Source organism: Silurus meridionalis, chromosome 18 (assembly GCF_014805685.1).
Source record: "Silurus meridionalis isolate SWU-2019-XX chromosome 18, ASM1480568v1, whole genome shotgun sequence".
Classification (NCBI taxonomy): Eukaryota; Metazoa; Chordata; class Actinopteri; order Siluriformes; family Siluridae; genus Silurus; species Silurus meridionalis.
This window is the reverse complement of record NC_060901.1, coordinates 21914905-21932404: the sequence shown is the minus strand read 5'-3', so window position 1 is coordinate 21932404 and position 17500 is coordinate 21914905. Positions and strand designations below refer to the sequence as shown.

General features: G+C 40.5%; 1 protein-coding gene across 6 annotated transcripts in view; it reads left to right on the top strand.

Annotated features, from left to right (window-relative positions):
• adgrg6 (adhesion G protein-coupled receptor G6) overlaps nt 1–17500 on the top strand; it is a 30764-nt gene that overhangs the window by 5897 nt on the left and 7367 nt on the right. The window contains exons 3-18 of one of the 6 annotated variants that reach the window (XM_046873460.1): nt 1385–1732; nt 2666–3265; nt 4079–4126; nt 5175–5240; nt 6189–6257; nt 7523–7582; nt 9227–11665; nt 12785–12858; nt 12938–12990; nt 13084–13125; nt 14342–14478; nt 15023–15137; nt 15417–15505; nt 15591–15792; nt 16448–16613; nt 17305–17445. In XM_046873460.1, coding sequence (XP_046729416.1) covers nt 1385–1732; nt 2666–3265; nt 4079–4126; nt 5175–5240; nt 6189–6257; nt 7523–7582; nt 9227–11665; nt 12785–12858; nt 12938–12990; nt 13084–13125; nt 14342–14478; nt 15023–15137; nt 15417–15505; nt 15591–15792; nt 16448–16613; nt 17305–17445 — 4649 coding nt within the window. The remainder of the gene's footprint in view (nt 1–1384; nt 1733–2665; nt 3266–4078; nt 4127–5174; nt 5241–6188; nt 6258–7522; nt 7583–9226; nt 11666–12784; nt 12859–12937; nt 12991–13083; nt 13126–14341; nt 14479–15022; nt 15138–15416; nt 15506–15590; nt 15793–16447; nt 16614–17304; nt 17446–17500) is intronic. The other 5 variants (XM_046873461.1, XM_046873464.1, XM_046873462.1 and 2 more) reach the window with 5 other exon arrangements.

The following is a 17500-nucleotide window of genomic DNA, read 5'->3' as shown; positions in this document are numbered from 1 at the left end:
TATCATTATTATTATTAGTAGTAGTCTTCATCATCATCATCATCATCATCATTATCATCTCAATCGATGTTGTTCCAGCACCTTCCGCATATATACGAATCTTTCACGTCTACCATAATTACAGTGCAAATAAAGATGTAGGCCAAACCACAGCGAAACCGTCATCCCCAAAGACACCAGCATTAATTGTATGGAAAGGGGCGGGGCTTATTGACTGCTGGCCTCTGATTGGCTACAGCATGCATCCGACTACTACAGAGTCAAATGAAACGTGTTAGTCCTAATAGTGCGTCCAATCGGCATCAAGGAGGTTTCACGAGAGTCTGCGAAATTTTGTTTGTCTTGGAGGTTCAAAAGTTTGTGGACAATGGAACGTGTTGAACTTGAAGCACACACACACTGCACATTCACACTTATATGCTGTATAGAAACAAACTATGTGGACTCCTGACCATTAGATCATGTGCTTTTTTTTGAGCATCCCATTCCAATGTAGTCTTCATTTGCTCCTATAATAAGCTCCACTCTTCTGGAAAGATGTTCCATCAGATTTTCTGTGGAGATTTGTAAGATTTCGTTGGATTTAAATGGACTTTGCATTAGTAAAGTCCAATTCATTCGTTCCAATTCATTCCAAATGATTTCAATAGGGTTGAGGTCACTCAAGATCTTCCACTCTTTGACAGCTCTCCAGTCCTTCATACCTTCTCACCTACATCAGCACCCGACTTTACTAACGCCCTTGTAGATGAATAAAATCTCACAAATCTATACAAAAATCTGGAACATCTTTCCAGAAGAGTGAAGCTTAACAGGAAATGAGGACCAAATGTGGAATTGGATGTTCAAAAAGAATGTTCAGATGTCTACATATTTTTGTTTTTATAAGTATATAGGCTTATATATATATATATAAATGTGTGTGTGTGTGTGTGTGTGAACATGCAGCATCTGTGTGCTGCTTGAAAGATGTAACCTGACTGAAAGCCTGACCTTTATAAATGGTGGATTTGCATCAGGCACTTCCTGTCCCAGCGCAGATGAAATGATTGAAGTTCAGGATGTACTTGTACCCAAATCGGACCTTTTAATATAATAATACATAATAATAAAACGTTCTGTCGCAGCTTTGATGTTTTGAAAGTTGTAGAAAGAAAGAAAAGAAATGTGGAAGCAGAATTCTTTCTCTGGACTGATCCTGATTTTGAAACAAAACAAAAAAATCGACAGCTGTCCCTTTTCCTTATTAACAGCTCTCCTGTCAGCTCCGTATTCCTCCATCTGCACTCGTCTTCCTCTTTCCAGATCTTTGTCCGTCGTCTTCTACTAACCGAGTCATGAACAATACACAGATATATTATATTCGCCGGTTATTTTGGTCCAGCAGTGCTGAGCTGTCAGGTCGAGTGCGACGTAACACTCACGTCCCCCAGCGGGATCTTTACGTCTCCGTGCTACCCGAGCGACTACCCGGCGAGCCTGACGTGCAAGTGGACGCTGCAGGCTCCGGCCGGCTTTGTCCTGCAGCTCACCTTCCTCGACTTCGAGCTCGAGGAGGCACAGGGCTGCATCTACGACAGTGTGGTCGTCGATACGGGCGCCAGCAACGTGAGGTTTTGCGGCCTGACCGCCAACAGGCTCACGCTGAACTCCAGCACCAACGTCATGCTCGTGTCCTTTAGTTCTGATTTCAGTATCCAGAAGAAAGGCTTCAGTATCAGTTACAGGCAAGGTATGCCTCGTTTTTTTACTTTGTTTTGGGCTAGGGCTGCGACAACAATCACATTTGTGCTCGATGGACAAAAGTTTGTGGACACCTGACCATTAGATTCCTACGTAGATGCTCTTATCATAAGCTCCACTCTTCTATGAAGTTCTTCCAATAGAGTTTGTGGAGATTTGTGCTCATTCAGGTACTGATGTAGATGAGGAAATGAGGGGGCCTGGGGTGATGTTACAGTTCATCCCAAAGGTGTTTAATAGCAGGCCCTTCACAATCTTTCACTCCAACCCATGGAAAGCAGATCTTCATGGAGCTGGCTTTGTGCACAGGTTTCAGTCTCCTAGTTGGGTGTCCTAATACTTTTGACCATACAGTGTATACATACATATATACACATATATTAAAAAAAATTATCATAGTGAAAATTATAAATTCTATCACTTGTTGCAGCCCTAGTTTTTATATTATTATTATTATTATTATTATTATTATTATTATTATTATTATTATTATTCATTTGCTAATTAGTTTGTTCTTTAAATTATTATTATTATTATTATTATTATTTATTTATTTTCATTTACTTAACTATTAATTAATTAATTTATTTATTTATTTATTTATTCTGGCCAATTTGGTGTAAGGGCACAACATCCGCAAAGCACTCTCGTACAGAATCTAAGCTGAATACAGATCTTCCTAATAAGAACGAAGGCACGTGATGACATCCTTTACCGAACCCACTCTGCCCCCGTCCATCCGTAGTGTATCTTTTTGTGATGAAACCAAAAATAATAATAAAAATCAAAATGCACCCATGTCTATAACATGTAGTTCTCAGATCTGAGATATTAAACAGTGCTGAAAACTTAAGACATCTTTACAATGAAATCATATTGAAATGTCTTTGGACTAAAACTCTTCACGTTTCCACCCCTCCAGTTGCTGTAGCTCTGAGAAACCAGAAGGTGACCTTGCCTCAGAACACCAAGGACGTGGTGCGAGTGTCCAGCTTGGTCTCCATCCCGGTGCTCAGTCAGTTCACGGTGTGCTTCGAGATCGCCGGTCAGTCGCACACCGGATCCTGGATTATCTTTTCTTACACGAGTAAAGAACCCTACCTGAGCTTTGGGAACAGCGGGAACACCATGGAGCTGTCCTTCGGGAACGTCACATGTCCAGTCAACGATGTCGTCACTGTCGCTGACTTCACTGCGAACATGCAGCCGTTCTGCGTTACGTGGTCGAACGTGAATGGCGCCGTGGCCGTGTACTTCAAAGGGAACTACCATGTTAAATACTGCTCAGAGTCAGTGGGTATGAGGACGGAAACCGGGGGTTCTTTTGAGCTGGGCAGGGGGAAGAAACAGGGGCAGAACTTTAATGGAATCCTCTATAATTTTCGGGTGTGGAATACAGCCATGACCTCCTCGGAGCTCTCGGCGCTGACCTGCGATGCTGTGGGGAACGTGGTGGACTGGGACAATGGCTTTTGGGAAATCCCGGCTTCGTACGCTCAGACTGACTCGACGCTCAGCTGCAGTGAGTACAGCTCTGTGATCATGTGATCAGGACCTGTCTGTCTGTCTGTCTGTCTGTCTGTCTGTCTACTGAACGTCACTACTCTTTATATTCTTTTAATATAACTAACAGTTTGTCCATTTGACAGTGTGCGTGTGTGTGTGTGTGTGTGTGTGTGTGTGTGTGTGTGTGTGTGTGTGTGTGTGCGCAACTGTGTGTTTTTGTTTACCTACTTTACAACAGCTAAAAAAAAATCTATTCTTGGGGCAATTGGTTACTGGGGTATGGGGTGATGGGGACGGGCAGGTAGGGCAGAGAGAGCAGATATGGCAGATCAGACAAAGAGAGAGAGCAGATCAGGCATAGAGAGCCTATAGACCAAAGGAAGCAGATAAGACAGAAAAGAGAGCATATAGGAAAGAGACAGCATAGTGAGAAACTGCTGAGCGAGCATATGAGGCATAGAGAGCCCATAAACCAGAGGAAGCAGATAGGGCAAAGGGAGCAGATCAGGCATAGAGAGCCTATAGATCAGAGAGAGCAGATAGGGCAGAGACAGAAGCTAGAGCAGGTAGGACACCCAGGTGAACTCTTTGTCAGCGTTAGATGTGCCGAAAGGGCAGGGACGGGCTTCGGAGTTAATCCTCTACAGTTAATCTGATAACAGTGACGCATTTCAATGTCAGATTTTTTTTTTCTTGCTCACAGGAAAGAAAAAACAAAACAGAACGATCTGATTTACATGCAAATCGGGAAGCCCTATCGGCGTCGACAAAAATGGCATCTAAAAAAAAACCTTGTGTAACCCTACTAACTGCCACGTTCTCTTTACAGTCTGTTATCCGCAGTGTGCGCATTTAACAACGACGCTTTCATCCACTGGTGAGTGTGATACTAACGTGCTGTATGTGTGTGTGTGTGTGTGTGTGTGTGTGTGTGTGTGTGTGTGTGTGTGTGTGTGTGTGTGTGTGTGTTTATTTGCCATGTCTAGGATCACTCATTTTAACCAGGGTTTATCATAAAAGTAGTTAAACAAACACTGTGTGTGTGTGTGTGTGTGTGTGTGTGTGTGTGTGTGTGTGTTTATTTGCCATGTCTAGGATCACTCATTTTAACCAGGGTTTATCATAAAAGTAGTTAAACAAACAGCGTGTGTGTGTGTGTGTGTGTGTGTGTGTGTGTGTGTGTGTGTGTGTGTGTGTGTGTGTGTGTGTGTGTGTGTGTGTGTGTGTAGGCTTAAACTTTTTCCATTGATCAATACTTCTCCCAAACCTCCCAAATGTCCATGTTTCACTTCTTGGCCTCAGGAGGAGTTTCCCCTTTTTTTTGCACCATCATGTTCTTTTTTTTTTTTTAAATAAGTAAACAAACAAACAAACACAAAACGATACACAAGAATGATACACAACAATATCAACACAAATATCAAACCCCAGGAGTGGAAAATAGTTTGAAGAGAAACAGGGAGTAAACATAAAGAGATGAGCAAAAAAAAAAAAGGGGCGTGACTTTTTTTTTTTTTTTAATAACATTTTATTTGGGGAATTATTTTTTTTTTTTGTGGAGAACAAAGCAGGAACGAGTGTTGAGTAATGCACACATGAGTTTTTTGAGTATTTCCAGGGTGTGCCTTTAAAACCAAGAGTGAGTCAGTGGTGTGTGTGTGTGTGAGTACGTGTGAGTACGTGTGTGTACGTGTGTGTACGTGTGTACATGTGTATGTTAGTGTGTCTGTATGTATATGTAATGGTATTACACGCTGTGTGAATGCTTCTGATGACGAAATAAAAACAGGGCACCTCAACAGACGACAGCTGAATTTTGCGAATACGCCTTCATTCCCACAATGTTCCCTTTGCCCACTTTCTGAAATTCCCTCTTTTAATGACGAAACAATGACTGATTTTTTAAAAAAAAATTTATTTCCTAGGTACTGCTTTGCCAGCTACCACGTCTCAAACCACCAGCTGCGTGTCTCCAGGAGCCGGTTGTCCAGGTAACACACCATCCAGGATTTTCTATTATTCAATATTACTGGTTATAATAACGCTACTACACTAGCGAGAAACTAGAGCTGAAACAGCAGATGAAGCAGATAAGGCATAGAGAGAAAATCAGAAAAAGAGAGACTATAGATCAGATAAAGCAAATAGAGCAGAGAGGGACGTGAGTGCAGATAAGGCAGAGAAAGAAACTAGAGCAGAAACAGCAGCGGGAACAGATAGGGCATAAAGAGCAGATAGAGCAGATCAGGCATAGAGAGCCGATAAAGCAGAGAGCAGATCAGCTAGTGAAAGCATATAGACCAAAGAAAGCAGATTAGGAAACACAGAGATTATAGATCAGAGGAAGCAAATAGAGCAGATGGGGCAAAGAAAGAATCTAGAGCAGATAGAGCAGATCAAGCATAGAGAGCTGATAAAGCAGAGAGCAGATCAGATAGAGAAAGCATATAGAGCAAAGGAAGCAGATTAGGTAAACAGAGATTATATATCAGAGGAAGCAAATAGAGCAGAAAATGCAAAGGTAGAATCTAGAGCAGTTAGAGCAGATCAGGCATAGAGAGTGTAAAGACCAGAGGAAGCAGAGAGCATTCCACTATTTTCCAGAACCAGCACCAGAGTCATCGATCGCAATCTGATCCATTTTTTATGCATAATTGTCCCCGAATGCTCAGAGATTTATAGCTGATGGATGCAGGAACACCAATAAAGCTGTAGTTCTAGTTCTAGTCTGAATTGCCGCTCTATAGATCGTTCCTCGAGATCGAAACAGAAATAACACTTTCTCCCGTTGCTTTGCATTGAACCTCACAATGGTTTTCTGTCAGGTGTTCGAGTCACCTCTCGTGTTGAAGCGTTGTTGTTTTCCTCATGTTGTTGCCACTGTTAAAATGCGAATACCCTGACCTTGAAATGTAACCTTTCTCCGTTCCTGCCACCAGCATCTCTAACTACTACCACCTCATCCATTGTCAACACTAACACCATTTCTACTAATGCAACATCAAACGGTAAGCAAACGATCCGTGCCTTCTTACTTCCTCAAGCGGGTGTCAAAAAAAAAAAAAAAAAATTTGATTCTGTGCCAAAAGTATGCGGACACCCAACCGTACGATTGTATCGTACACTCTTATAATGAGCTCCACTTTTCTGAGATGTTCCACTACATTTTGTGGAGATTTGTGGAGATTTTATTCAACCACAAGAAAGTTATTTAAGGCAGATTGCTGAAGTGACCTGGGGTGGTGTTTCAAATCATCCCGAAGGTGTTTAATAGTGTTTGAGTTCTATTCCAGGCCACTGCAACCCATTGTCATGGTGGAACAGGTTTTGGGTCTCCACATATGGGTCGACAAGTAGGGTGTCCGAATACTTTTGGAATCAACGTGTCTATGATGTTTCATGTCTATTGCAATTTGAATCGGAAGTGTTAAACGATACTGAAATGTGATTGGTCGGTAAATGGTTGATCAGCCAAAAGCATTCTTCAGTCCAAACATTTATGCAAAATAAACCCCGAAATGATATTTCTTCATGAAAAGCTAACACACGTCCACTAGCACGATCGCTAATAAAAGTCCCATGTCCTCGTCTATTCCAGTGTTGGGTTTTATTCCTACATTCTGCCTGATTAATACCATCCATAATGTATGACTTGTTGGAATGTTGGCCACAATGGGCATCTTTTATTAAAACACTCATCAGAAATGAATATCGGAATGATGGAAAAGAGGGAAAAAAAAGGGAAAGAAAGATGGTCATTGTTATCACGTCTGAGTCAGTTTCAGTGAAGTTCCCTTATTCTAGATTTTATGGATATCATGTGGGGTTCACAATATTTTTTTTTCAAATGCAATGTGAATATATATAATATATAATATCCCATTCCACATTTAGTCCCCAAATGCTCTTAGAATAACCTTCACACTTCTGAGGTGTTCCACAGGATTTTGTGGAAATGTGTGCTCATTAATTCTGCCACAAGAGAATTCATAAAGTCAGGTACTGATGTAGATGAAGTGTTCAATAGGGTTTGAGCTCAATAGGGTTTGAGCGTTAAAATTTAGTGGAACATCTTCGCAGAAGAATGGAGCTTATTATAAGAGCAATTGGGGATTAAATGTGAAAGATGTTCAAAAAGCATATAATAGTAGTTCCAGGGTCCTACATGTTTCATTAAAGATACTCCTGAGTCCATATCGAAGCATGTGCATGTATTTGTTTTGATGTTAAATGCATGGCCTCATCAAAATGCATTTTCCGTTTTCTTCGTCAGATCTTTCTATAAACATTTTCTACACCAGCACTCCTAGCGTTACTTTAACCGCACCCGCCGGTAAGCAGGAGTCTTTTCACCATCCTGTAAATTTTTCTACTAAATCTTTCCTCTGACTAACATATGTGTGTGTGTGTGTGTGTGTGTGTGTGTGTGTGTGGGTGTGTGTGTGTGTGTGGGTGGGTGTGGGTGTGTGTGTGTGTGTGTGTGTGTGTATATATATATATATATATATACTATTATATAATTCAGCAAAAAAAATGTCGGTACGCTGACATTGTTTACGTTCCTCAAAATTTAATTGCGTTCAACTGTTACTATTACACAAAATTGTTTCGTTTTTTGTATCTTTTTTTAATCTCCATAACTAGAAAACGATTTTATTTTATGTAGTTATTATTATATATTTTAGATTTACTGCAGCTTTTTTCTTATTGTAATGAAATCCAAATTACTTTTATGGCATTTGGCACACGCCCTTATCCAGGGTGACTTATACCTGAGCAATTAAGGAGTTAGGGGGCCTTGCTCAAGGGCCCAGGAGTGGCAGCTTAATGTAGCTGGGGTTTAAACTCAAGACTTTTTGATCAGAATGAGCTACAACTTCTCACAAAAAAATCAATCTGCATCTTTACAGCTGCAAAGCTTGCTTTTTTATTTTATATAATATATAATAATTTTCCATCCAATGCCAGGACAGAGCTATTGACTTATTCCTCATTTATGAATTGTCAAAATTCTTACACAACATTGATTTTCTTTGCTTTTGTAGACACTCGTCACAGGGGTTTGTGCAATAAATTATATATATAAAAAATATATATATATAGTATTTTCAATACTGACACTTTTGGGTCTACTCATCATAGTGTATATATACAGTGTGTGTGTGTGTATATATATATATCTTATATGTGATCACCTGACTATAAGGTGCTTTTTGAACTTTCTATTCCACACTTAGTCCCCATTTGCTCTTGCTCTTATAATAAGCTTCACTTATGTAGTAGGAAATTCATGTAGTGATGTAGGTGAGGTGAGGAGGCCTGGGGTTCAATTCATCCCAATAGGATTGAGGTCAGAGCTCTATAGCAGGAGATCTTCCATTTGTAAAGAATATCTTCATGGGACTGGCTTTGTGCATAGGGACATTGCCAGGATAGAACAGTTCAAGAAAAGGAAATATTTCATCCTACCACATCCAAAGACATCCAATACAGTTGTGTATGTCCGATTTTGTCAAAACAATTTGAGGTAGAACCACATATGGTTGGAAAAGTCAGGTGTCCCAGTCGACAAATGGAGCAACACAAAGTTAAAGACAAGAACTTGTTGATGTTAGACCTCAATATGAAGTCTAGCTTCATCCAATATATTAATTTCCTAACACCTTTGAAGCTATCTCTTTCACAAACTGTTATCATTCCTGAACTTATTTCACTGTTTCTCCTTCTCATAGTGTCATTTAATTTTACAATGAAATTAGATATTCTCTCTGACTGGTATGTTCTTGATCTGCTTAACCTAGCGCCGACATTTCCCCATTTCTTCCCTTAACTTCTTTAAGAAACTAAGGATTCTGGCACATTTATGTATGTATATTTAGGTAGAGGTAGAGTTGTTTGTTGTATATGGTCATAATATGCTGTGTTAGAAAGATCAATAACAACTTTTTCCCAATGACCTGTCTATTGGCTACCACAGAGAAAGGGACGGCTGTGTTATTTTGGTCATTGCTGCGACTCCCTCCACGCTCAGCAGCCGTATCCTCCACTCCTCCCCCTTCTCAGCCTCCGGTCGCTCCTGCTGGACGGAGTTCCAAAACCTCACTCGGCTTTATCTCCACCCCTCTCATTTGGCCTGTAAGAAAGAAACCGGAGATCGCAGTAACACAAGCCCCTAAAAACCCGACTCTACATATTACTAAAGCTCCTCCGTTACCAACGAAAAGTATGACAAGTATGTCCCCTGAGCCGAGAATCCCAGGAGCACTAACCAATGCCAAGAAAACAAACTTTACAACTAGAAGGCCAGCCTATTCCCATGTAATGGGGCCACGTAACCAGACTAAAAATGCTGAGTCTTTCCTGGTGGTGTCGGTCAGCAATCGTAAAACTAAGCCCCTGACTCCGCAGTGGGACCTGAGCGAGAGCAACGAGAACAGCTCAGAAGAACTTGATTTTCCATCCGGATATGGCTCGGAATCCTTTCTCTATGATATCGATTTAGATGAGGATATTTTCAGCTTATTTGAATTTGACGCACCCTACTCTCTGGAAGAAGGCCTGAGCGCTACCAGCTTGAATGTATCGCTTTTAAAAGTGGCAAATGCTCCAACTGGCACAGACAATACCCCCATTGAGCAGGTTGAAACCCAGAACACCATGATGCTTATCAAAGCTCTAGGAGGGTCAGATGTTCAAACGGACCAATCTGGACCGAGTAGACTAACTGTAAGAACAACGGAGTTTCCCTCCCTTTCAAGACTAGCAATATCCCCAATCTACTCCATCTTGACAAGTACTGTGCACAAAGTTTTCCAAGGTACTCAGTGCATCTTTGCAGATGTTACTGGGTATCAACAGGGGTGTACCAAGGTGTCTCCTTTGCTACAACCCACAGTCATTGCACAAGGGCAGCTTGGGGTTTTAGAGGAACATTATGGCAGGACAGTGATGCCAGAAAACACTCCCAGCATAGCTGCCTCCCTCAGGTACTCCTCTAATTATATAACAGGATTGTTTACAGAACCTTTAACAGTAAGTAAGTACCAAATTTCCTATCCCCTCAGAACAGAGTTACATCCTACTTTATACATCAGTCCAATGCCTGCTATTGAGGGTGAGCATGAATATACCATCAGGCCCAGTCCATTGTCAACTGTTTCTCTTTCCTCAGCTCCATCATTTGACACCTCTGAAAGCTTTCTTGCCTCTGGGGGTGATCTGGATCATCCCCAATCAGAGAATCTATTTATCTTAAACCAAAGCCCACACTATTATAACAACTTTGAGTCCTTGAGAACCCCTAGCATTGTTGCTTCCTACCCCGTCACTGAGGGGACAATTGCTGCATCTCTTGTGGAAGGCTTGAGGGGGCTTGAGCCATCACATGTAAGCAGACCTTTAGACCCTCTATACAGCCACAAGGCATCGCCACATGCCTTTCATAGTTTTATCAGTGGTAGTTCTGCAACACCCATCCTGACAGACCAATGGATCAGTTCTGCTTTTTCACCCCTTCATTCAAGCTTGGAAATGGAAACACAGAAAGAGGATGGATTGCGTATGTACACCCAAACCTCTGGTATCTATGTTGACCACAGTTTCATGACATCTCCTATTTTTCTGGATACTTTAAAAGCCACAGAAGGGGGCGGTATGTTTGAAATACGGGGCGATGAAGTCTTAACATCACCATCTCTCTCACAAACTGTACCTCTGGAATTCCAATCAGGACCATCTGTACCTCAGAATGTAAATAATACAGATGGATCAAAAGAATATTACATTACAGAGCACACTGGAACCAGTACACTCAATATCTTGCGATCAAAGCTGCCAAACAAAGACCCTTCACTGAGTTGCTCAGTCTCCACAATGACATCAGGCTTGACTCCGGATGTTCCACAATTACCAAACACAGAAAATGACCAGAAGCTTGATTTTTCTCACGTAACCATTGGATTTCCACATACATCCACCATTCCTAGTATACACTCATTAATGTTAGAAGAAAGTGTACATAGCCTTGGTCTAGACATTCACCCAGTGGATACTAGCATTGTAATTGAGGACCTTCAGGATACTCAACATGCACAGTTCTCGACAACAGAGCAGCTTTTTTGGTCCAAGAATGAATCAGCAAAGCCCTCAAGCAACAAAGACAATGCTTTCATTGTTCTGCCCATCACCACAGATAGAGAAATGCATCCATCTCCCCCGGCTGTTTACGACCAGTCCTTTGTCTCCACAAATGGCACGTTTCCTCTGGCGTCCCCTCCTAAGGGAATCACGGCAGATTTCGACTCTGTGCCCACTGATGCCACCCATGGACCCGCCGCAGACTCCACTGATATTATCCTGTGCCCATGTAAAGCGGTTTTTTACACTTCTTGTCATTGTGGACTTTCGACTGGGAACAGTATGTTTTCCAATAACGACACTTTAGAAAGAGATGTACTGTAGCTTTCTTCCTAATCATTGCTCATCTTCGCTGCCAATCTCACAGTGGTTTAAAGGGAACAATCGACTTGAATTCTTGTCCAGATTTTAGAAAGCTCTTGATTGTCTCTGTAGCGGGTGTATAAAAAGATTAACACTAGTTTTCACACAAAACAAATCACAATAATAATATTTCCGTATGTTTTTCATGCAGCCGTAGCTTCTGCTTGTGATTTTTCTTTCATTGTTCAGCTTTCTTAGGAGACCGCTCTACCAAATGTTTTAAAATGATGATGGCTTGGGCAAACAAGTGAAAAACATACTGTGTGTTGGAAAAATATAGTGCTTTGTGGTGAATGCATTTGTCTTGCTCTAGTCTCCTAAGAAGGTTTTAACAGAGAGTAGAGATATGTTGAACGCTAGTCCTGGACTAACAATATAAAACATAAGCACCATCTTGAGATGGCTGTAGGGCATAGCAGTGGGCCGCTTCGATTCGAGAAGTCTCAGAGGGGTGGTCTTGGTAGTGCAAAACGCTTACAAATATTTGTGAATGTTTGGTGAATCTTAAAAAAATAGGCCAATATTACCAAAGTGTGTGGGATGTTTATTTGTTTTCAGCATTAATAGATTAAAATATCCTAAAATAGTACATACTACCCTGAATTTGGACTGAATTACACTATATGGACCAAAACTTGTGGACATTTGGTAATAAGATTTGTACATCTCATTCCACATTTGCTCTTATAACAACTTCCAATCTTCTGGGTAGATGTTCCACAAGCATTTGTGGAGATTTTTTTGGTGATAAGATAGTAAAGTCAGGTACTGATATAGGTGAGGTGAGAAGGCCTGGGGTGCCGTTCCAATTTATCGCAATATAAAGAGTAAAAAATTTGGTGTCCCAATACTTCTGTTCATATAGTGTATCTCACTGAATCGAGGTGTATTTTATTCGTTGTCTCCCTACTGCTCTGCTCCACAGACCTAAAAGATTCGATCACTACTAACTCATGTCATCTAATATATTCTTTTCATTAAAATGAACTTCCCATTTTTTATATATATATATATATTTTCTTTTTTAATTTTGCAGAGTTTACCTACTTCAGGATTTCTTTAATTGTATCTGATAAACTTCAGGTCACAGATGACTCCATTGCACGATGGGTATGACTGAACTGGATATCTACTATACATGATACGGTGCCAATACTTTTTTCACACATCTATCATTTGTACCTTACAGTTGAACCAAACCTTCCAGGACTGGAATCATACTATTTATGTCAATAATGTCAGGTGAGGAACATCTTCAGATGTCAGTGGAAATGAACAGATATTCATGTTGTTGGTGTTGGTATACTTATATGAATTTCTCAACTCTTTTTCCAGCATTCTACCTGGAACTGATTCCTCCATTACACAAGGCATGAGGTAATATAGTAATAAGAGTTGTATATTTATACTATCTATAATCTATATTCTGTGGTCGGCCATCAGGGTCAGCAAGGCCAGTAGAAAAGGCCTTGCTGACCCTGATGGCCTACCACTATTTTTGTCTGTGAATATGGATTCAATTATTCCCAATAATCGATTCTCTTTATTTTATATTTTTCTTACTTGAGCTGCCTCTAGGAGTGTCTGTTCATTTTGCAGTTTCTGTTCATTCAAATTTCATTCATCACTTATTGCTAGGGTCAAAGGAATCTTCCATCAAGCCTTCAAAATCGCCATCGCTTATATGTGTAGCGTAAAGTAAATGTTGCACGAAGCCTGTTCCTTTAACCAATCAGATTTCAAGTTGGCGAAAATGGGACCATCTAGCAGGTGTACAGTAACTTTTCACATTCTTTGATTCGGCGGTCAGAGAGGGCGCTAGTCAGAGCTCGCAAACCGCATCTGTAGCAAAGTGTGCAAGGTAAAATATTAGTGTTGATTTCATAGCTGTTTTTCCATAATGGCTGACAGAGGAGAAGAATTTGATTTGATCGCAAATACATTGTACAAGGACATTTACAAGAACGACTTAAAAAATAAAAAATATTTGTACATCAGGTTGCCAAAACATTTAAAAACACACTTTTTCTTCATTTTAATTTCCCAGGAAAACTGTTAATTTCATAGCTGTTTTTCCATTTTACAACGGCTGACAGAGGAGAAGAATTTTATTTGATCGCAAATACATTGTACAATGACATTTACAAGAATGACTTAAAAAAGAAGAAATATTTGTACATCAGGTTGCCAAAACAGTTAAAAACACATTTTTTCTTCATTTCGAATCCCCAGGAAAACCGAAATGCACTGAAAAAAATGCATTGATATCGATGCCTCTGCTAGAGATGACGTATGCGGGTGTTGCAGTTGTGGTTGCAGTGAAAGGAGACGTGTTGAAATGTTGTCTTTGGTTTTCTTGCTTTAGTAATGACTCATTGTGTTGAGGTTGAACGAGATTCCTGTCTGTGATGTTATACTGCAATTCGTGTGTAATATTGATTTTTTTTAGCCGTGGCGTCATGATGATGCTATTAAGAGGTGGACTGATTTAGGTTGAACCCTACTGAAGGCCACAGTGTAAAATGCACAACCCGCTAATGTCTATACTATACAAAGAATGGAAGTTTAATTGGGTGTTTTTAATTTTTCCAAGATACTCTTGTAAGGCACTGCTGGTGTATCGAAACACTACAGGAAAACTTCTAACAGACGCCGACATCACGAACAGACTGAAGAGCATTTCTCCTTCAGCCACCTTTGCTTTGGATGACATCGCCGTAAACGCTATCGGTATGAACCCTAATCCTCTTCTCATCGTTTCGTTTTGGAAATTCTGGAAGTTTTTTTCAGGCAAATTGTTTTAATGATGTGAATTAAATTATATTTTATTTGTATTGCGTTTTGTCGCTATACGTCCCTTGACGTTGTCCCTAAGCAGCTTTACAAAATTAATTTTTGAGTCATAAATTTGTATCTATGATCCCGCTTGAGTGAGGCAGTGGTAAAGGAAAGTGGCAAGGAAAAACCCCCTGAGACTTCATGTGAAATAATTTTTTTTCAAATGGGAACTGGGTGCCATCATTGTTGAGGTTATTGACTGTTAACTGATGGAAAATTAAAGGCAAAACTGTTCATGGCAATTCTTGAGATTTTCCAAAGCAACCAAAAGTTATTTTCCTGTTCTGTCTCTAGGAAGATGCAGCTCTACCTTTGCCATGTTAATCTATATTCTATGTGGCTCTCAGGACATGCCTTGGCCTCTGTATTGTTTTTGTTGTATGCAGTAATCATGTGCAGCCGATGTATCTTGTAATTAATGTAATCGCTTTTCCAGAAAACTGTCCGGCTGAGGAGACTCCACTGCATTATAAATGGCCAGAGACAAGAACATCAGTCACCCATTTCATCCCATGCTTCCCATACAAAGAGCAGAATGCGTCTAGGACTTGGTGTGTATATAATGGACTTTGCTGTATCGTTGAAAATGTAGTCATTTTGCTACAATGGTACCATAACTGGTATAATTGCTACAATTGCTACTATTTGCACTTCTGATAGATCTTTCCATCCCTCCATCAATCCATCCATCCATCTACCCACTTACCTACCTACCTACCTATCTGGTGCTCTGCTGTATGATATGATTTGTCTATCTACAGATATAATGCCAAGGTCCAGAGTGTAAACAAGCTTTCTTCTCTCTTTCTCTTTCTCTTTCTCTTTTTTAGCATGATCAGCCCGGACAATTATTCCTCTTTTTGGGACCAGCCAGATCTCCTGAACTGCACAAATATAGAAGACATCAAAGTTTCCCAAGGTGCCATTTTGTTGTTGTTTTTAAACTCTTGAAACGAATTATTCATTGATTAAAAATTAAGAGTCGTATGCCTTGTTCGAAACAGAAAACGCAGCGGACGTGGCTGTTCAGCTCGCCGACATCACAAACAACGAGCTTTCCACAGATGAGCTGTCGAAGGTGGTCACCGTGGTGACGAAGCTGGTAAACGTGGCCCGAATTAACGTCTCCTTGGCTTCCACTGTGGTCACTATCATTTCCAATGTGATGATCAGCTCCGAGCCGGTGCAGCTGGCTGCCTCAGATATGTAGGTTTTTATTTTTAATGATAGGATTATGTGAAGGATTATGTTCCTGTGTACAAGAACTTTCATAGATCCATAGTTTAGTGTACTGTATATCGGGAATGTGAATCCCCATAACTCTGGCTGACACGATTCACATCTCCATGCACAATACAAATGAAGCGGCCTTTGTAGTGCAAATGAAAAGAAAAATAGATTAAATAAATCCAGATGTTCTTTTTCTGTTCTGTCTCTATGAAGATGCAGCTCTACCTCTGCCATGTTAATCTATATTCTATGTGACTCTTGGTCTCTGTAGTGTTGTGATACAGCATATTCACGTGCTGCTATGTGAATATGACGTATCACAACACTATAGAGACCGAGAGTCACATAGAATATAGATTAACATGGCAGAGGTAGAGCTGGTGGTGGTAAGAGAACGTGCTTGAGTAATGGCTTAGCAAGGAGAAATCAATCTACATATAAAATATTGATCGCAAATTATTGGTCACTTTCTAAATAATAAAAGTGCAGCACATCTACTAATAATATCAGTATCAGCTTGGCAGTTTGGGACTTGAACCCCCAACCTTCTCAGAACCTTAACTGCTGAGCCACCACTGTCTTTGACATATAATGCTCTGAAATGTGCTCTCTTTTGCCCCCTTACTTTCAGGGCACTAAAAACCATGGACAAACTTGTACAAAAGATTGAGTTTGATGGTCCTTCCTTGACTATCACTTCCAAGAACCTGGCAGTGGGAATCTCAGCTATCAACTCCAGCAGCTTTAGTGGAGCCAATTTCAGCGCCTTCATGGCTACAAATTCCTCGGATCCTCAGGTACATGCCATGCCTCCATATTTCTGTGTCCTGTTTTTCCATGTCTTGTGCACATAGGCTTAAATGTGAATGGTACAAGCCTGGGGCGACTGGGGGTCCATTGATAAAAGCATTATACAAATATAAATAGAATTTAATTCAGTTAAACCTTTGTGGGGTGTTGGTCAGGTGGCCATATAATGTACCTTAAAAGGTAACTTTTCTCACTCTCCGGTGTTTTGTATTGTTTTAAGATTTTATAATCTCACTCTTGAGGTCACCCAAATGAGGATGGGTTTCTTTATTGAGTCTGGTTCCTCTCAAGGTTTCTTCCTCATGACAACTAAGGGAGTTTTTCCTTGCCACAGTCGCCACAGGCTTCATCATCAGGGATAAATACACACCAGTCCCCTTCATTCTTAAATTCTGTAAAGCTGCTTTGAGACAATGTCCATTGTGAAAAGCGCATTAGAAATAAACTTTTCCACCGAAGTGCCCTTGATCGTCTTGTGGGTATCACCAAAGTGCCCCTGGGCCTCAGGAATCAAGGCCCCCATTTAGGGCAAGGGTTCTCCCACAAGCAGTATAGTCATCAAGTCTCACCTCAGGTTCTGAACAACGTCAAGCAAGAAGGTTTTCTCATAGCCCCTTGGTGAAGATGACATTCTTCTCCAAAAAATTCTGTAATGTCCTTCTTTGTCTTTTTTTCCAGATTGATTTCGAGTCAGACATCAGTAACTCCTTAGCTCGTGTCTCGCTGCCTGCCAGTTTGCTTCATAACATGAGCGATGCTGATATTGAACTCGTCTCCAGAATTAACTTCATGTTCTTTAGCAAAACGGGACTCTTCCAGGTGAGTGCAATGATTTTTTTTTTCTTTTCATAGCTTGTATCACATTGCTAGCATG